Here is a 22,060-nt window from a genome sequence, read left to right as displayed (position 1 = left end):
CTATATATAACAAAAAGGGATTCAAAGAAAGCATTCAAATTAGGTTTTTTTATGTTTGCGAGTTTTATTAAATGTGTCTTTCCCTTTTTGTAATCATCTGGGATAGTTCACCTTCATTCCAAATCTGTTTGACTTTCTTTCTCCTGTCCATACAATAGTCAATGGTTGACAGTTAAAACACAAACATGTTGTGTTCTGCAGATTACAGAATAAAGAAAGTCATACAGGTTTGAAACAACATGAGGTTGAGTAAATAATGACAGAATCCCTTTAAGGGCAGCACAACCCACCAATATTACAGATTTATTGTTTGTATATAGAGAAAAGCATGATGATAAACAAAAAAAAAATATTTTTTTGTACACTCCTCCCAGAGCTTTGAGAGGTTAATAGAGTGAGACATTGATGCTAACGCATAAATATTAAAGAGAAAAAACAATTACTGTAACATTCAAATGCCTGCTTAAGTTAAAATATTACAATCTTGAAGTGACACTTGACAAGAAAATGTGAAATCGTACAAAAACTGTCGTTGATACTATATATTAATTCATAATGTAAAAAGCAAACACTTGTGGAACATGTATGTAAGATAATTTTTTTTTTCAAAACGAGTTGTATTTCTAAATATCAATTCTTTAATAAATTCTTTTTTTCTATATTGCAAATACGTATATATGTCTAATTTAAGCTATTGTATAAGTTCAACAAATAATTATTTGTCCTTAGGACATAAACACAATAAAGTAATAAAATGGTTTAAACACACATTAAGCCACTGGTTTGATAGGAATAACTGTTTTGGGTTTCCGACAAATGGGAATGTATCATGATGGGGATAATAAATTAAGATAGAATGTGTGGGAGCTACTGACATTATCCTCTGGGCTGATGATAAAATGAAGCTGATTACTGAAGTTACACTCCTAGTTTTTTTAAGTAAAATGAGCGATATCGGTGTATTGCCATGCCTGTCCACAAGGAGGCACTACTGTACTTCTGAATCTGAAGGATGTTCCAGATCACACCTTTCAGTGGAGGCCACAGAGGAATGCTGGGACAGCTTTGCAGGGTGTTGTTGCGAAGCTGTCGGATTGTCCATCCCAGAGTGCATTAGCGGCAGGTAAATGTCATCCATGTTGGGCAATACAAAAACTTTCTGGAAAAATATTAAGAAATCGGACAAGGATTTGTTATGGAGGTTAATTAAAAAATGGTAAAGTAAATAATTTAACTGAAATAAACAACTAAATTAAATGAAAAGCTGTCATATACTTAAAGGGATAGCCCAAAAATGAAAATTATCCCATAATTTACTCACCCTCAAGCCATATGATATGACATTCTTCTTTCAGATGAATACAATCAGAGTTATATAAAAAATGTCCTGGCTTCATCCAAGCTTCATAATGGCAGTGAATGGCAGCCCAAAATTTGAAGACCAAAAAAGAGCATCCATCCATTATAAAAGTACTCCACACAGCTCTGGGGGGTTTATAAAGACCTTCTGAAGCGAATCGATGGGTTTGTGTAAGAAAAATATACATATTTAAAACTTTATAAAGTAAAACATCTAGCTTCCGGCGGACCGCCTTCTGTATTCAACCATATACACCTAGAATTGCTTGAGGGTGAGTAAATCATTGGGTAATTTTCATTTTGGGTGAACTATCCCTTTAACATGTTTAAGTTTCTAGTGAAGCCATCACAATATTATCAAAACAAACCTGAAACTCATCCTGTAGCTTCTTTTCAATCCATTCAGTCACGTGACAGAAAGTCACTTCTCGCTCTCCCAGTTTGGGTCTGACTCTTAGATCAAGCTTCGGGGGTCCGCAGAAGCCATACCTAAAAGAGAAACAACAAAACACTTAATATTCTGGTGCATGTATCCAAAGACATGTCTGCAAATGCGTATAAATTACATATTTTAGATACCTTATATGCCTGCTAGTACATTCAGCAGCACTTTAACTACACTTACCTAAAAGATTATTAGGAACACCTGTTGAATTTCTCATTAATGCAATTATCTAATCAACCAATCACATGGCAGTTGCTTCAATGCATTTAGGGGTGTGGTCCTGGTCAAGACAATCTCCTGAACTCCAAACTGAATGTCAGAATGGGAAAGAAAGGTGATTTAAGCAATTTTGAGCGTGGCATGGTTGTTGGTGCCAGACGGGTCGGTCTGAGTATTTCACAATCTGCTCAGTTACTGGAATTTTCACGCACAACCATTTCTCGGGTTTACAAAGAAAGGTGTGAAAAGGGAAAAACATCCAGTATGCGGCAGTCCTGTGAGCGAAAATGCCTTGTTGATGCTAGAGGTCAGAGGAGAATGGGCCGACTGAGTCAAGCTGATAGAAGAGCAACTTTGACTGAAATAACCACTCGTTACAACCGAGGTATGCAGCAAAGCATTTGTGAAGCCACAACACGCACAACCTTGAGGCGGATGGGCTACAACAGCAGAAGACCCCACCGGGTACCATTCATCTCCACTACAACTAGGAAAAAGAGGCTACAATTTGCACAAGCTCACCAAAATTGGACAGTTGAAGACTGGAAAAATGTTGCCTGGTCTGATGAGTCTCGATTTCTGTTGAGACATTCAGATGGTAGAGTCAGAATTTGGCATAAACAGAATGAGAACATGGATCCATCATGCCTTGTTTCCACTGTGCAGGCTGGTGGTGGTGGTGGTGTAATGGTGTGGGGGATGTTTTCTTGGCACACTTTAGGCCCCTTAGTGCCAATTGGGCATCATTTAAATGCCACGGCCTACCTGAGCATTGTTTCTGACCATGTCCATCCCTTTATGACCACCATGTACCCATCCTCTGATGGCTACTTCCAGCAGGATAATGCACGATGTCACAAAGCTCGAAGCATTTCAAATTGGTTTCTTGAACATGACAATGAGTTCAAATGAGTTCAATGAGTCTAAAATGGCCCCCACAGTCACCAGATCTCAACCCAATGAATAGAGCATCTTTGGGATGTGGTGAAACGGGAGCTTCGTGCCCTGGATGTGCAACCCACAAATCTCCATCAACTGCAAGATGCTATCCTATCAATATGGGCCAACATTTCTAAAGAACGCTTTCAGCACCTTGTTGAATCAATGCCATGTAGAATTAAGGCAGTTCTGAAGGCGAAAGGGGGTCAAACACAGTATTAGTATGGTTGTCCTAATAATCCTTTTGGTGACTGTATATTTCAAGGCAATAAAAGTAATTATGAAATAACATATAAAGATGTACTAAAATCCTTCATATGTGGGTTAAAAAAGCATTCTAAACAAGTTCAGCCATTTGCATTTAATATCAATTTAAACACTTTCATTTAATTGCAATTATGCAATTAAATGTCTGGAAGCATAACATTCAGTTATTTTAAAGTATATTAATTCCATACTAAGTACTTTTTTAAAATCAAAAATATGCTGAAGTGTCTTAATTTTTCACAAGGGGCACCCACAGTGGAATTGCATTGGTACACAATCTTGCTCCTCCTCATTGCATCACTGAATTCATCACATCACGCGCAGTTAGAAGACAGTGTTACACTCGTCTCTAATCCGTAATTATCTAATCCAAATTTAATTACAACAAAGTTAAACCTTCAAGAGTGAATGACACCAATCGTTAAGGAGTGTGATTGCTTTCAATAATCTCTGTAAACAGTGTGTAAGCTTAAGCAAAGCTTCAGTCCCCAATGCAACATTAACAGAGCGTGTTCAGTTGAGTGAGAATGGCTCGTACCATATTCTGTCGGTGGGGGGAGGAGGAATGTTGACGGCGAGGGTTCCAGAGAGCTCTTGGACTTCCACCGCAAGCAGCAGAGGGGTGTTGGACATTTCTTCGATCTTCTTTTTTATGTACTCATTTTCTGTGGCCTTCTGGAAGTACTTCGACTTGGCAATCTTGTCGACAATTCTCAAAATCCGCCTACTAGTGCTGCCTCCAGCTGCAGCCCTGTGGGAAGCAAAGTACATTTTTCAGCAGGTGGCTTTGGTTTATTTTAAGCAGCATTTTTGACAAAGAACTCAAAAAAGACAGAGATGATGTTTTATAGGCATCATTCAACCAAAAATCACATCGCTCCAAAACCCTGGATGGAATGCAAAAGGGGACATTTACCAAGATGTTCAAGCTGCTCTTTTCCATACATTAAAAGTGAATAGTGACCACGGTTATCTCTAGTCCCCAACCACTTTCACTGTATTGACAAGAAGCAGGGTTTACATTCTCTGAAATATCTCAATATATTGCCTGTTCAATTGAAGAAAGAAAGTCATTTGGGTTTGGAACAACATTAGGGTAAGAAAATGATTACATTTAAATTTTTGGGTCAACTATCCTGTTAATGTCAGCAAGACACTTGACATCTTGATGTTTAATTTAGAAGAACGAAATGCATCCCTTCCAAATAACGCAAACAGCTGCAACATCCCAAACTCTGAGATCTCAATTGTGTGAATTGTTCTGGTAATAATAATTACCCATCAACACCAGCTAGAGCCTTTTCTGTCAGAGTTCCTTGAGTGTCAGCAGATGAAACGTCCTCCTCATCAGAGGATCCTGCACTTGAGGATTCCTCATCACTGTCAGCCAGCACAGAGAGCCTGGACCTACTACTGCACAACACATCCAGACAGGACCTCATCACAACCAGATATAAACATAAACCCACACATGATATTCGGATTGTACTGAGTCTTAGGGCCCTATCATGCACCCCGCGGATGGTGCGAAGCAAGTGGTTTTTGCTAGTTTCAGCCCGACGCAGTTGTCATTTTCATGTGCAGCGTCACGTTGTTTAAATAGCAAATGCACTCGCACCCATCTGTTTGCCCATGGCCGTGCTAGTCTGAAAACAAGGTGTGTTCAGGCTCATTGTTGGCATTTGCTATTTTGAGGCAACTGAAAACGACTGTGCTATTAACCCACAAAAACCTGGTCTAAAGTCACTGGAGTATTTTTTGTGTTATTTGAAGGGCACGTTAGTAATATGCACTTATAGGCAGGTGAACAATGTGCGTACACTCTGCTTATTATACACACAGGGATGCGCAGCAGCACAGGATTCTTCTCCGGACTGGAGAAGCGATCAGTCTTTCCGCTTGCAAATTTCGTCATCTAAATAGCAAATCTGCCATGGAGCAAGCGCACCTGGCTTTTAAAGGGAATGGGAGATGAGCCTCTGATTGGTTTATCGCACGTTACGCCCAAAACACACCCATGACTCATTAAGAGACTAGGTACAACCCTTTAAGACCATGCGCGCCGACTGTTTTCTCCGTCATTGAACTAGCAAAAGTGGATTCGGACATGCCCAACCAAGGCTGCGTTCACTTGATAACAAATACAGTAATATTGTGAAATATTATTACAATTTAAATGAACTGGTTTCTATTTAAATATATTTTTAAAAGTGGTTTATTCCTGTGATGGCATATCTGAACTTTCAGCAACCATAAATCTTCAGTGTCACATGATCTTTCATCAGAGATCTTTCGGAAATCATTCTAATATGCTAATTTTCTGCTCAAGTAACATGGCTTATTATTATCAATACTGAAAACGGTTGTGCTGCTTACTATTTTGTGGAAACCAAGATATGATTTTTTTTTAATTAATAGAAAGTTCAAAAGAACAGCATTTATTTGAAATAGAAAAAAAATGTAACAATCTAACAGTGTTTACTGCCACTTTTGTTCAATTTAAGTATTTGTTTTTTTACTTTTGAATGGTAGTGTAGGTTATATACAGGGGTGCACATAAGTTTTTCCATCTGGTTCTCATGAGAGCACCTGGAGATTCGGTTTGGTGCTCATACTGCACATAGTGTGACCCATTAGATATAACTATAAAAAATAAAAATAAATTAATAACAGCATTATTGCACTTTATTTAGCTTTTTTTAAATAAAATAATAAAAAGTGTGATAATACTATTATATTTTAAAATAAAAAATTTGTATTAAATAAAAATACAATTATTTTACACTTAAAAATACAATGCTAATATTTACATTTTCATTTTTTTTTTTCAATATGAATTTTCATTATTTTCAAATCTAAAATCAGCCGGCTTTGATTTTGGCGGGTTGCCAGGAAGTAAGTTTATGCACTGCCAGTAAAGCGTGTCAGTGCATGTCACAGCTTTTATTTTGGTCACGCACTTGCGCACCACTTATGTGCACCCCTGGTTATATATTACAATTTGTATATGCTATACTGTGTTGAGATAATAAGGATAATGGCATTTTTGTCTAAATTCAGAATTATGGTTATTTTATTCTCCAAAAACTTACAACACATTGAAGGTCTCCAACTCTGTCTCTGCCTCAAGGGCTCCCTCCTTCCCAAGTTTAGAGAAGTTGATTTTGGTCTCTAGAGTCATCTGTAGTGCTCCAGTGTACTCCACCTCCAAATGCAACCATAGGCCTGAGACACAAAAATATTTTTATTCTTAAAAAACAGCAAAAGTTACCTGTTGTTGTTACAACTGTTGTTACAAAAACTTTTACATTCAGTAATAAATATCTAGTTCAACCATGAAACACTTCACATGGAGTCTGCGATCTATCTCATTATTACCACATGGTACAAGATTGGCCTTTGCTGTTTCTGCAGCCAATGAGATTACTTTCTCAACATTTACAGTCTGGTTCAGTATTAACTGTTGGCTAGTCTTGCAGCACGCTATTAGAGTCCCTCTAAAATCCCTCAACTCCCCCAGCTCCACCTGTTTAGTTCTGCTATAGGATTTATATCTGTTCATGCAGCAGCATATCTTACATGCTCACAGTAGCATGTCTATACATCTAAAAGAAGTAGCAAGCAAATACTTGTTTTGTAGCAGAAGCATGTATAGCAGATCTAGTCTGCAAGCAAGACCAAATAAATTAACATGGGCCCTGTCCAAAATGGCACCCTAAACCCTTGCGGTCTTCCTCCGAGTCCGCACCTTCATGACGTAACGCTGCTTTGACTGTCGGGAAGAAGTCTGCTGTGGAGCTCGCACCAGTGCAGGCTCTCCAAAAGTGTGCATCGAGGGCACATATTGGCCTCAAAAGGGGCGCTCGTGAGCACACTAAAATGACAAATAGGACACCCTACGGTCTTGTGGACTTAACAGACACAAGCACCCACCGCAGCCATTGGCCCTGTCCCAAATGGCACCCTAAACCCTGACTGTCTTCCTCTGATTCCGCACTTTCATGACGTAATGCCGCTTTGACTGTCGGGAAGAATTCCGCTGCGTAACCCGCACCAGTGCGGGCTCGGCAGAAGTGCACATCGACGGCGCATATCGACCTCAAAGGGGGCATTCGCAGGCACCCTTCTGAGACCTAAAATGACAAATGGGACACCCGGCGGTCTCGTGGACTTAACGGACACTTGCACGCAGTGACCATAGTAAGTCCACAAGACCGAAAGTGCACATGAAGTGTGCCATTTGGGACAGGGCCACAGTAAATCCACAAGACCGAAAGTGCATATGAAGTGTGCCATTTGGGACAGGGCCACAGTAAATCCACAAGACCGAAAGTGCATATGAAGTGTGCCATTTGCGACAGGGCCATTAACTATGTTTCCATCCACCTATTTTTATGTGCATTTTGGGATTTTGCATAAAACGCTGGATGGAAACGCCAAAATGAACATAAATCAGAGTCCTGCATGCGGATGAACCGCTAATTTTGATGTAATGGGTGGAATAATTTTTCAATATGGCATGGACAGACTGCAGGTCCAAGACAATTTCAACTCAATTCGGTATATGCTGATAGGCAGCTGCTTTCAAACGGTCCCATGCTTATTTGTGTTCATGCTCTGTAGTCTGAAGACTGTCAAATGTTTCTAATTACAACGTGGATTGCAGTGTTGAGCACAGCAGCGTTTGACTGCTGCAACTGAAGTGATTGACAGCTTCAGCTATTAAAGGGATAGTTTACCCAAAAATGAAAATTACCCCATGATTTACTCACCCTCAAGCCATCCTATATGACTTTCTTCTTTCAGATGAACACAATCAGTTATTTAAAAAAAATGTCCTGACTCTTCCAAGCTTTATAATGGCCGTAAATGGCAGCCCAAAATGTGAAGCCCAAAAAAGTGTATCCATCCATTATAAAAGTAATCCACTCCGGTGCGTTAATAAAGGCCTTCTGAAGCGGCGGACATTATCTTGTTATATAATGTTATATAATTATATAATATTGTTATCGAACATAATTTTGTTTCACATTAATGCTGTATCATGGTTTCCACAAAACCATTAATGGAGTGTCTGTTTAGCTTCCGGCGGACTGCCTTCCATATCCAACTTATGAAAAAAACGTAACTGGCGCGACGATGACGTCGGATATAGTGTGAGCGTTTTGAACTGCGAGTCTGGCGGTCTGCCGGAAGCTAGAAATTTTACTTTATAAAGTCTTAAATATGGATATTTTTCTTACACAAACCCATTGATTCACTTCAGAAGGCCTTTATTAACCCCCTAAGCCTTGTGGATTACTTTTATAATGGATGGATGCCCTTTTTTGGGCTTCAAATTTTGGCCTGCCATTCGCTGCCATTATAATGCTTGGCTTAGCCAGGCCATTTTTTTTATATAACTCCGATTGTATTCGTCTGAAAGAAGAATGTCATATACACCTAGGATGTAGACTGGGTAAACCCTGCCTGATCTGCCGGCGATTTGATTTCGCCCTGCAGCTCAGTCTGGAAACCTGTACATTCATTTCTACTGCTTCTGTTACACTTTCGCGGGAACCAATCACAGACTGGCTTATCTTACCTTGCGCGCTATTGGCGGGTTTAACACGATGACGGATAGAGAAGCAATGGGTCGTTGCCCTTGATCACGCCTCTTGTGGTCTGATTGGTTGAAGGACTATCCAATTGCGTACAGAGTGATTGAATTCTTGTGCAGTAGAAAACACATAGCAGACTCCCCAGACCAATGTTCAATCTTAAATTGAGCTTGGTCTGGTGATAGCCAGACAACCTAGGATGGCTTGAGGGTGAGTAAATTATGGGATTAATTTTTGGGTAAACTATCCCTTTAAGAGTACGATCTTTGCCTTCTGTATCTATTCTCAAAATTGAGAATTTCAAAGTGAATCCGCTAAAATATCCCTAACATAGTAACAATATAGGCTCATTTGGCAAGCCTATATGTTCTTTTAATTTATGTGGACCTCTAAGTGTCAGCCTGTAGCCTATGTATGCACATTTGTTCAAAATAGCCTGGCAAAAGTTTTGTATTGTTTACACGACGGATACACATTCTCATCTTTATTTCTGTTAATTAACACCATGTTGGAATGCGTGTCTATTTTTCTTAAACGCATCAACTCAAAATGCCCTGTTGGTTTGATTGCTTGTGTTACATGAGAAAATAAATAATTTTTGTCTACCTGATGTAGATTTAAGGCAGGTGCGGTTCGGGTCACAGACTTTATGGCAAACCGGTACGGTCCGGTAAAGAATTAAATTAGTGCTGCTGTCCGAGAATGGGTTGGTGTTCTGTTAAATACTGCGGGTGCAGGTGTACTAAATAGGGCCCATGCAGGACTCTCAAATTCTAAAAATGCTTCATAAATAGCTATTTTGTTCTCTTCGGCTCACTGGATGGAAACAGCTTATTTGCTTTATTCGCAAATATTTCAATTTTGTGCATACTAATTTTTCATACTTATTCAGAAAATGCATGATTTCTTCTTATAAATTAAAGAAAAAGTAATAAAAAAGTAACAATTAAAAATGTTATATCAGCTAACACTCTAAGAGCCTGTGTTACTAATCTATACGGTTAAGATTAAAGCAATACGATCTGTTCATAGATGGAATTGTATATAATTATAGCACAATAAACTGCCCACAAGTCTACTAGCACACATTATAAATCCATAAATGGGATGAGATGAGACCTGAGCGAGGGAGCCAGACAGTTGAAAGCCATTACATGTTACATAATGCTCACAGATCATGAGGCGGAGAGTAAAAGACACACACTGTGCCCCACACAATAATAGCTTCACTTCTCGCGGGGATAATACATCCCACATATGCTTCACAGTGGGCATTCCACCATGCAGCTGAGCGCGTAAACAGACACGTGTACACATGCTCGCAGACGAGCTGCGATTCGCTGAGGAGAGTGACGTGATGTTATGTGCTACATTGATCCCTGAGATTACAGAAGGATAATAACATCTCATCTACTACTCAGTGCAGGAACATAACACATACGCTCAAGCAGTCCTGATGGATGAATGACCTAATCTGCTCTTTTATAAGAGGCTCTAAGTAGCCCCACTAACCTCTGCTGTTGACCTGTGGTAGTGATGTGCCTGTTATCTGGGGCATGCTGGAGCCCATGGCCAGTTCGGTGAGGGTCAGTTCATCCATGAAGTAAGGCAACTGTGGTAAAAGAGGGTACATTCAGGAAAACAAGCACACTGGATAGGATCATTAATATCACAATCTATTTTTTCACTTTTTGAAATTATGCTTGAGGAAGAAAAAAAAACAAAAAACAAACATCCTCACACTTTGTCCAGTTAAAGGACATGACATACTTTCTGTCTGTTCTCTTACCCGAATTTTGCTCAGCTTTTGCTGTATCTTCTGTTGAATTTTATCAGCCCAGTACTTCTCATGGAGGAAGTCCCAGAAGATTCGACCAATTAGTGCATTCAACCAGACAGGCTTTGATTCATCCTCACTGCAACAAAAGGTCTGCTCCTAAAGGGGTGATGGAAGAAACATTGTAATTTTCTACAATGTGGGGTAAGCTGCACCCCTTTTCACTGAAATTGCCCTCTAAGCAAGGAGAAAGGAAATAGAGGTACAAATAATAATAATAATAATACTCCATATATTTCAAGATATTTGCTATCAACTGAAAACTTCTGAAAAAAAAGTGGTCCAGTGACAACATGCTCCATAACTTTGCTAGGGGTAAACTGTCATATCAAGAGATATGTTGAACCATTGAAAATGTGTGAAGGATTTGCATTTTAAAATTAAAATATATTTTAAAATCCCATCCCAAATCCCATTCCAAAACTGTATGAAATTTTACGACATTTTTATGACATTATGAAAATGTGATTAGTAAATTAGCTTAAATTACGTTTCACAATGTTTTAATGCAGTAAAAAAAATGAATTTTGTTATAATATTTCCTGTATTTGGAGGCAAAACTAATTTTAGCCATTGCCTCTAAGCATCTGACACACTTCTCACACCCCACAGGAAAAAAGCTTAATTTAATCATTCATGGGTAATCAACCATTTCCAACATGTACTGTATAGCCAACATGTTTTAGACCAAGATAAATGTGCTTTATACACACCTGCCATTTAGAAAATTGACTTTGACATCCCAAAAACGCAGAATTTTTGGCATAAAAAATACACTGTCAGATGTACACTAGCGTTCAAAAGTTTGAGGTTGATGAGATTTTTTTTTTTTTTAAGAAATCAGTAGCATTTCTTGAGCACCAAATCAGCATGTTAGAATTATTTCTGAAGGATCCTGTGACACTGAAAATTCCCATTTGCCACCATAGGAAAAAAATACATTTTAAAATATATTAAAATAGAAAATTAAAGTTAAATCCAAAGCGACTAAATTCAAATTTATCCAAAGCGACTTTCATTGCATACAGATACATTTTATTATATCAGTTTTTGCTTTCCCTGCAGAGACGGACAATAGTGAAGTATTTTTACTTTCTACTCAAGTACATTTTTCAAGTATATGTACTTTATCAGTGTTTTTCTTTTTAAAAAAAAACAGTAGAGCACAGCTTATATAATTTTTGCTGTATTTTTGGTCAAATAAATGCCTTGTTGAGAGACTTCTTTCAAAAACATTTCAAAATCTTACTGACACCAAACTTTAAAATGGTAGTGTATGTTGAATCATTGGAGAATATGTGAAATATTTGCATTTTAAAATGAAAATATGAATCATTGATCATTAATAAATAAGCCAATATATGAATCCCATTCCAAAATTTTATTTGGGGGCACATTTTCATACACTATAGCCAGTACATTTTTAGGTTTGAGTAAAACAAAGGTTTAAATGCAGTAAACAATTTTGTATTTCATGCATTTTTTTTCTCTATTTTAGCAAATGCCTCTAAGCAACTGACACACTTCCCTCACCCACAGGAATGAAGCTTTAATGGCTAATCTTTAGCTAAATATTTTATCTAGTTTTACACATTAGCAATTATGTAATTCATGTTTTTGCATTCAATATGTTTTAGACCTAAATAAATGTGCTTTATTTACTTTGACATGCTTTGGCCACATCTGTATATCATGAGCCTTTTTACATGGTCACGTGACAAAGATTATTCACAGTTTGCTAGTTTAAAGGGATGACAAAGCTTGTCCACTGACACAAAGCATTCTATGGCACAAAGCATGTTTGTTTGAAGCTCACCTGCTCTTTGTCAGTCGGACTGCCCTGGGTGCTGCTTTGGCAGGGGCTTTGAACAGGACTGGCATGTGCTGAGAAGACGAGACTGGTCATGTAAGAAGTATAGTCTGGTAAAATGTTCTCCTTTACTCTGCCAACCAGATCACTATGGAACACATCTTCACTGCTGTCCTTGACTGAGCCGTCAGCACCATGTGACAGACCAAAAGGGTTCTCCTCACACAATACAGATTTATCTACAGAGCAAAAGAAATTATTAGTATTTTCCCCCCTGATAATATGGAGAAAGAGCAACTTTGGTACGGGACCATGGCTCCTTACATTGTTTACCCCATTTTAACTGTACATTAATGAAAACATGGCATAACAATCAACACTAATATATATTTTTTGTACAAAGTGGCTTGTGTATTGATACTCTTTTAGCATTATTGATATATTAAATACATTAAATATTATTATTGTTAAAAAGTATTATAACATAATTATAAAATATATAAAATAATATTACATTAATATATCTAATATTTTACACTTGCACTCAGGAAATATTTAAGATTTATTTATTTGATATTAATATAAAATTTCCATCTATTTGGATTACATAGTTCTTTGGATGATGTGAACACTGTTTTGCGAACTCGGATGTATACCTGTGAACTGTTCATATAACAAGGTTTATATATTTATCATCAATAAATCCAATTGTAGAATTCTCATACATTTTAACTAATCACATATTGCTTGTATCGCAGCTAGCCATATTTAAACTGACTGAATGAATTTAATTGTTTTCACAATAAACAGATTTATGTTGATTCTAAGCCATTTTTTATTAAATCAAATAAATGCAAATAGTTAATGACAATAATGATAGTTAATAATAAACGTATAAATGTATGTTTGGCAAATATGAGTGACAAATATGCATCACATTAAGTTTATTAGTTTGTTTATGTTAAAACTGTGTAATCCAAATGGATGGAAATTTTATATGCAATTTGAATACATAAATCTTAAAATTTAGGGCTAAAATGTTTTGGAGTGATGGCATATACACCGATCAGGCATAACAATATGACCACCTTCCTAATACTGTGTTGGGCCCCTGACCCGTCGAGGCATGGACTCCACTAGACCCCTGAAGATGTGCTGGGGTATATTGCACCAAGAAGTTAGCAGCAGATCCTTTAAGTCCTGTAAGTTGCAAGGTGGGGCCTCCATGTATCGGACTTGTTTGTTCAGCACATCCCACAGATCCTCGATTGGATTTAGATCTGGGGAATTTGGAGGCTAAGTCAACACCTCAAACCTTCCATTGCTCCGTGGTCCAGTTCTGATGCTCACGTGCTTTCGGCGGTGGACAGGGGTCAGCATGGACACACTGACTGGTCTGCGGCAATGCAGCCCCATACGCAACAAACTGCGATGTATTGTTTATTCTGACACCTTTCTATCAGAACCAGCATTAACTTACAGCTCGTCTGTTGTCAATAGCCAGCCTTCCCTTTCCATGTGCATCATTGAGCCTTGGCCCATGACCCTGTCACCGGTTCACCACTGTTCCTTCCTTGGGCCACTTTTGATAGAGACTGACCACTGCAGACCGGGAACACCCCACAAGAGCTGCAGTTTTGGAGATGCTCTGACCCAGTCGTCTAGCCATCACAATTTGGCCCTTGTCAAACTCGCTCAAATCCTTACGCTTGCCCATTTTTCCTGCTTCTAACACATCAACTTTGAGGACAAAATGTTCACTTGCTATCTAATATATCCCACCCACTAACAGGTGCCGTGATGAAGAGATAATCAGTGTTATATCACCTGTCATAATGTTATGCCTGATCGAGGTATATTCATTCTTCGTTTTTGATAACCACAAAGCAAAGTTAAAATGTTCCCTTATGAACAAAAATAAAATAGATAAAAAACAATTACATTAAAAGCCTGATCAAATAAGTTACATAAATCAAATAGCATACACATATATGTCAAATTATGTTTTATTTGAATTATTATTTATAAATTATTATATATTTGGTCAAATTAAGTTTTTTGGTAAGTATGCATGTTCACTTCAGCATAAATTATAGCAACTTTACCAACAAATATAGATTCAGAATGGTCCTCTTCATTGTGAATGGACACAGAAAACAGTCGATGGAACCATTCCTCTTTCTCCCGTCCCGTTCGTCCAAAGAGGTAAAGTGTGACAGGATGGGAAACATTAGTCATAGAGCCAGGGGGTTTCTCTACTTTCTGAGCCTCCCCCTGACCCTCTACTGTCTCGTCTTCCTCCACAGCTCTTTCTCCTTCAGCCAAACTTATGCAGATAGGATATTTCCTGTTCCACACTCTCTTGTGTGCCAAAGCCAGTGGCAGAAGAAATACCTGTTACCAAGGCAACAACTTCATAATAATTACGTGACATCTTTGCAACATTCTGACACATTATAATCCCACTGAAGGGCAGTGCACCTCTTTCTACTAAGGGGCTAAAATCATTGGTACACTAACCTTGCTGCCAGTGAGTCGAAATATCCGCGAGTGGGTGAAATGCTTTTCGTAGCAGGGCTCATCAATGGCAGCCCAGCGGGGAATTTTGTTACGTGGGTAGTCAAACCGCAAACAGGGTCCATCCAATGTGACATACACAGAGTGCATGAGGGATGATTGGTAAGTCTCTGGATCATATGTGTACATCTCGTTCATCCAGCCCTGGAACGCAGAAACACTTTGCTTAAACTCTACTGTAATCTCTGCATCCTCACCACAAAGTTTTATCACAAAGATGAACAAATTCAAGAAGTAGGGCACCAGGATAAGAGCTGTAGCTAGTTGTGACAAGCAGTGGGTGTATTTTATTCTGCATCAGACACTGAAGAGCAGAATTTATCACAGAGCAGATTGGCAATAAGGGTTTTACTCAGTTTTTGGAGAAAAGCAAGATGTTTAATGCGTACTTTAAAAACGGTGAAATTCACTGCAGTGTGTTAAAAAAAACTGATTGCCAAAGGACATGAGCTTTGACACACTGAAGTGCAGGTTTTGGTTTAATAGCAGTCTGCAAGTGCTGTTCTGTTGCTTTTCTTAGCATTTAAACCTATAATGAAAAGCCCAACTACATGTCTTCTGCACCCTCATGGATTATCCATGCTCTTTAGGACGTAGAACGACTTGTAACAATTTCAAAAATGTCTGCCTCTTTATTGTGATGCATTTGTTTTTGGTGTGAAATCTTTGCTGATTTTGACAGTCACAGTAAGAACAACCTTTATGGTATTGATATTTCAAAATGAAAATTTTATGAGTGGATTTTCAGGGTAAGCAACTTATGCTAAGTTGATTTTTCATACATTACTTACAGAAAAATTGTGCTGAAAATGTGTGTATTAAATATGGCTAGTAAATATGGGTATTATTCTTTAATTAAAAATATCTTTACTAAGATATATTTATAATGGAAACTGATATTTATATGCATTAAATTAGTCAAAAGTGACAGTAAAGAGAGATGTAACTTGTCAGGAACGGTTGGGAGAAAAGGGAGCGAGGACTCAGTTGCAGTAAGAATATGGTGGTTTAATTAAATAACAAAATAAAAACAAACACAAACACAAACAAAACACCCACGAGGGGGAAAACCAAACTTGACATAAACTAAAAACAAGGAGCAGGAACATGAAGCATGACAGGGAACAGAAGACAACGATCCAGCACAGGCCTGCAAACACAAGGAGATTATAAAGGGAACAAACAAGGCAGGATGATGAGGGAGAACAGGTGGGGCAAATCAATCGATAATCAGGTAACAAGAGGGGCGGGGTCAGGACAATAGACAAGAGACATGACACCACACCAAACATGACAAACACAAGCACATGACCAGAAATGACAAATGTGCAAGACATGTGCTTACACAAGACAAGACAGACATATGACATAACTAACCCCTGACCACTCATAGTAAAAAAGGTTCTAGTATACAGAACCTTAAAAGTGTCCCTATTATGATATTTTAAAGGCTCCTAATTTTGGAGGTCTCCTACAACAGGTTTACATGCATCAAAAGTAAAAAACACCTTCATTTTCTCATAATATACATTGCACATCAACACATTTTTCACTGATTCTCAAACGACTCAATGGATGAATCATTCTCTCTAAATCCCTCCTTTCCGTGAGCTTCTCGCTTCTGAGCCTTTATCTTAAAATATGTGCTAAGGTTCAATAGAATGTTTTGCTATTCTGATTATTATTTTATACTGGCTTACACAAGTGCCTGCACTATATTAATGTATGCAAGTTTCCATTGCAAGTACAGAATATAACACCAATTTTTTTTAACAAATATATTCGCAATGAAAATGCATCTAACTCACCTTGAGAGAAGGTACATTGCTCTGTAGGGTTTCAAAGAGAATGTTATTATAGGAGGTCCCATGTATATGTTGGTGACTGACGGACAGGTGTCTGATGGAGCCCCAACGGATCAGCACAAGCCCCACCATAAATCCAAACACTAAACCAAGGAACAGGCCAGACCAATACGCTGACAAAGGAATGATGAAATAGCAGTACGACACTAATGCAACATAACCAAGACACACTCCTGGCACTGGAGAGGAGTATTGCTTTGTCACATCTTCTGTCAAACTTTCTTGATCAGTTCTGTTTATATTTGTGCTCTGGGACGATCTTCTGTGAGTGCTGCTATTCATCAGAGGTCCAATGTCTATCTCTCTGCTATGGGGGTCATGGGAGAGGGAGAGGGAGGATTTCTGCACACACCGTTTACGACGTCTCACAGGCCAGTTGCACTCTGGTAGAAACTCACTTTCCACTTTCCTAGCACCTTTAGGAGATTCGGATACACTCAGATCAGTGTTCGATTTCCAAATTCCGACGTTTTTGTAGCTTGGAGAGTCCATCGATCCTGTGCTCCTTTGGTGCTTGGGGCTGCCAACACTGTCCTCACGCATGATCTTACTGAACATGCTCAGAGGTTCCTGCATGGCCTCTGAGAGCTTGCGTCTGGTGTCCTCCAGCTCCATTTTGAAGAAGCTGGCTTTGGGCTCAGTGGGGGACATGTTGACTGGAGATGGAGGGGCGGTGCGGGAGTCACCATTGCGGCTTTTGGACTGGGTGAATTGCGTCCACAAGTGCAGATTGAGCTTGGAATCAGACCTGGATTGAGACACTTCAGGCTCACTGCGAGAAAGCTCAGTGGAAATCGACTTAACAAGGCTGAGGAGTGGTTTGGGCTTTAAAGAAGACTCTTTCAGTTCCAGTTCTGTAGATAATGACTTCACTAAGCTGGCCAGGGGCCGGTGAGTTGGAGAGAGGAAGCCAGATCCCGGAACAAAAGTATCTCCCAGGGAGCCTGATGAAGAGAGAGGAACATTGAATGCAGGCGAGCTGAGACCCCACTCCCCCTCTGTCTGAATGTCGACCGAACATGGTCTTTGGTTACGGAGGGAGCTGAGAGACTTTTTGCCACCACAGTCCAAGGTGAATATGAGATCATTGTCATCAAGATTGTCCCATTCACCCTCAGTGTCCGTCAGTTGGATCACTATTCCCCTCCGGTCCGCGTCCTCCTGTGGCTGTAGACTTGGCCTCTGGTTCTCACTGAACAATTTGTGGATTCCTTCATTCCCTTTAGTCCCTGCCATGATTTGCCTCTACAAAGCAAAAGTAAATCATTTTTGAGTCAGCAAAAAAAGACAATGAAACTAGTTTGCCCCTTTATCAGGGGCAACGGTCATTTTGCTTCCATCAGCAGTTTTATAAAGCATTACAAAGCATTATGACTATGTGAAATATTCTTTCTTTGGCAATGCTCATTTTGGACGAAGTAGCTTTTTTCCCCGAAAGTAAATTCACTCTTAAAAATAAAGGTTATTTATTGGTATCTGTGGTTCTATGAAGAATGTTTAACATCCATGGAACCTTTCTATTGGAGTAAAAAAGTATTAAAATGTTCTTTACACTAAGTGTTCATTGAAAGGTTCTTTGAGTAACTCAAAATGGTTCCTCAATATGGCATAACTTTTGAAACCTTTATTTTTAAGAATGCACTGTATATAAAGGGGCCTTCAAATATACCGTCTGACAATGGGCAGCCTTTAAGTCAAAAAGCTGAGAACCATTGCTCTACAGATAACCCTCCTTGAATATTGTCTAGAGCCTATAAATCTTATATAATGCATAAGTAAGGTTTGGGCGATAACAATCTACCTACTTTGAAATACTTTTTAAAAAGACAGTTATATCTCGTTATATAAGGATTTAAGAAAGATTTAAGAAAGTTCATGCACTTTGTGCCTGATATTATCCTCAGTGTAGAAGCCACAGCAATGGAGAAAGATTATGATGAATATTTGCATTTACTCTGTTAATGTTACATTTCAGCATGTGTCTTGGCCCCTAAAGTGCAGAAAATACACTAAGATTATTGTTTTATTTCAGTCCTCAATAAAAAAAGAAAAGCTAATGAACACTTTCAGGAAAACAATCTTATTCTTACTGATTGTTCATGCTGCAGGCCTATTTAAAAGACGTTATGTAATACTTAAATACAGAATACACTAACGAAACCATTTATCCATAACAGAAACCATATTGATTTTACTTTGCCCAATAATAATTTCTATATAGATTATAGCATCCTAAAATACTACCGGGCACATCAAGGGAACCAGAATGAGAGACTAAGCTATATATCTCTTAGTCGGGAGAAAATGGGACCTTTCTAGTTCAGTCAATGACTCAATTAAAAGCAAAGATTCTTCTAGGTCAAGTAAGGCATTTAAAAGTAAGTTAAAGACAGCCTCCTGTGGTTATGTAACCCTGTGACACCAATTCTCCATCAACTGGCAAACTGTCTTTAATCCCTCCTCCGTTCAAAATGGACTGATGAAATAATAAACTCAACAGACTATATGTGGCATGTCAGACTTCTCACATGTGTCATCCTACTGAACAATCAACAATGCTGGTAAGGATACGTGTATAAACAGTGTGCCTATACCATAATATGGTGTGAATGAAATATGTGCTGCTTTTTTTCAAGCTGACCATGAAATAGTTCTGCTAAATCTGTCAAATGTAAGCTATGATTAACAACAGGGTTAAAACAGGATGTACAGTGAAACATTTGCTCCCAAAATGTTTGTTGATTACTAATTTAAATCTCAAACTTGGCTACACAAGGCCTTTAATAATCTCTTCTGATCTACTACTGGCAGTAAAATAGCTACATGTGGATGGACAGCCTACTGGAAGTCAACCATAGAAAGATCTAGACTCAATGTTGGAAATAAGCAGACACAACTTTTGTAGAATGTGTTATTGATAAATAGAACAATAGCATGCAAATGATAAAACATCACATACAATCCTTAAAAATCCCTTCAAATCTGTCTGTCTGACACTTAAAAAATGTATAATTCTCAAAGACATGGGTACAAATACTGAGCAGTATGATAAACTTTAATTCGTTGCAATGAACAGGCAACACAGCAGATGATTCATCACAGCAGATGGCGTGTTGCATTGTAGGATTCATGAAGTAATGATAGGGGATACTCATATCAACTAGATTAAAATAACTTTGTGACAATTTAGAAGCACTGGCAAATTACATTTTCTGTGAGTGAAATCATTTTAAAAGAATCAACTCACCCAATTTCAGCAACCATCGCCCGATCTCCCAAAAAATAATCAGCTTTTTTGTCCTGTCAGTAGGCTAACACTGATTCGCAGTTCCGATAATCATTTCAGTGAGGAGACAGAATACACTTTCTTAAAACGTCTTGAATGAATCATGAGTCTGACTCTGCACACGGCTTCCCATCAGACTTTATGACATAAACTACAGTTAGGCTACAGACCGATGCGCGCTCATATCGTTCATGTGCAGATGTGCATGTGTCGGTTGGTAATTGCTGTGCAGCGCGCAGAACTACACTTATGCAGAGCATCGCTGTTATATAGTCTACTGTGAAGCTGTGTATCCCCATAGAAACGAACTCCTCCCCCTCACAGGCTCCATCCAGATGTGATTTTGCGAACAGCAGCTTCTCAATCTGATTATAGGAAGCATGGCTGGAGTCCACTTTAATCCCGATTTTAAAAAAAGCTCTCCAACATCCACACGCTCACAAAGACACAACAGGACATCTCGATGACCCATAAACACTCCACATTTGTCCTGAATCTGTGACAGTGACCATGTTTACATGCACAGCACTTTCAGATTAAGATTCATATTCTGGTTATGATAATGTGCATTATTCAAATAATCTATTCTCAGGACATACCACCGGAAATGCTCACTCTTACAATAGGCTATATTATGCGGTAATTTAGTACTTTTTGACAACAATTTTTTTTAAATGTCTAATTTCTAATTCTAATTTCTAATTCATGTCCTTATTTGTTTATATATATAGATAGGCTACACAAGATGGAAAAAAGGATCATATTATGTTTTTTTATGTTTGTGAAATGTAAATTTACTGTTCGCTCCAAACATGTTTCTGTCATGAAAACTCAGAAAGATTAGCATGGTAATGAATGTAGCAATGTTAATGTATTTGGTCTTGGCGGAATAGATTAGCTGCTGCAGATCAAGTGGGACTTGCTGCCGATACATTTACAGACGTGTGCTGTGAGCATGTAAGATATGCTGCTGAACATATAACATACATGAAATAACCCCTGTAGAATAGCTTGCAGGTGGAGCTGGGGAAGGAGTAGGGTTTCTGAACGCATACTGCAGACTGCTAACAGCAATGGCAAGTATCTGAATGTTAAACAAGCTCATTGGCTGCTGATGCGACAGCAACCAATCAACTGCGCTAGATTACGATGTGATCGCTAACAAATTGAGTTAAAGGGATAGTTCACCCAAAAATGACAATTCTGTCATCATTTACTCACCCTCAAGTTGTTCCAAACCTGTATGAATTTCTTTCCCCTGCTGAACACAAATGAAGATATTTTGAAGAAGGTTTTAACCAAACAGTTGACGGACCACATTGACTTCCATAGTAGGAAAAAAAAAATACTATGGAAGTCAATGGCGTCCGTCAACTGTTTGGTTTCCAACATTCTTCAAAATATCTTCAGAATTATTTGGAACAGGTTTGGAACATCTTGAGGGTGAGGAAATTAAGACGGATTTTTTTTTTTTTTGTGAACTATCCCTTTAAGGACAGCCTGCGCCATCTAGAGTTTTATGACAGTACTTTATATTTCTTCCATAGCCTCAATTTTATTTAATATCATCCAAAAATTACCTTTGTTTGGACGTGCAGATATAAATTAATGTTAAATTATGGTGGATATTCTGAATAGCTGAATATATAGCTATCTTATTTGCTGTCTGGTTTCTAGAAACTGGAACATGCCTACTGTTTCCAGCTATGGGAATCAGGTTAATCCATTCATACTAACATAATCATAGTATGACCACTCCGATTAATATAAAAATATTCATGAGCATGTGAATGAGATTAATAAATCTGACATTAAAACAGCGAAATAATGATACAAAAATTAAACACACAAAAAGT

The 22,060-nt window shown here is 38.4% G+C and overlaps 1 protein-coding gene across 1 annotated transcript; it reads right to left on the bottom strand.

The window, feature by feature from the left end:
• Positions 1–57: 57 nt before the first annotated feature.
• tex2l (testis expressed 2, like) lies at positions 58–20,475 on the bottom strand. The gene is made up of 12 exons (XM_079845711.1): positions 20,166–20,475; positions 16,862–18,163; positions 14,997–15,197; positions 14,582–14,870; positions 12,483–12,715; positions 10,619–10,765; positions 10,342–10,441; positions 6,322–6,454; positions 4,508–4,642; positions 3,768–3,980; positions 1,728–1,848; positions 58–1,159 (listed from the first exon to the last, which is right to left on the bottom strand). Exons 2-12 carry the CDS (start codon positions 18,152–18,154, stop codon positions 989–991), a joined length of 3,036 nt encoding a protein of 1,011 aa, XP_079701837.1. The 5' UTR covers positions 18,155–18,163; positions 20,166–20,475; the 3' UTR covers positions 58–988.
• Positions 20,476–22,060: the final 1,585 nt, after the last annotated feature.

The sequence above is a fragment of the Gobio gobio genome (genome assembly GCF_949357685.1).
Source record: "Gobio gobio genome assembly, chromosome: 20".
In the NCBI taxonomy this organism is placed as follows: domain Eukaryota; kingdom Metazoa; phylum Chordata; class Actinopteri; order Cypriniformes; family Gobionidae; genus Gobio; species Gobio gobio.
Note: the sequence above shows the minus strand (reverse complement) of the source record. Positions and strands in the feature narration are given on the sequence as shown.

Bases quoted from the DNA above. Each gene is read 5' to 3' on its own strand.
- tex2l (XM_079845711.1), bottom strand. From the start codon at position 18,154: ATGGCAGGGACTAAAGGGAATGAAGGAATCCACAAATTGTTCAGTGAG. The intron at 4,643-6,321 runs GTAAGTTTTTGG...TGTGTTGTGCAG, and splicing joins TTGGAGACCTTCAATGTGTT to TAGTAGGTCCAGGCTCTCTG. The intron at 3,981-4,507 runs GTAATTATTATT...TGCTTCCCACAG, and splicing joins GCTCTAGCTGGTGTTGATGG to GGCTGCAGCTGGAGGCAGCA.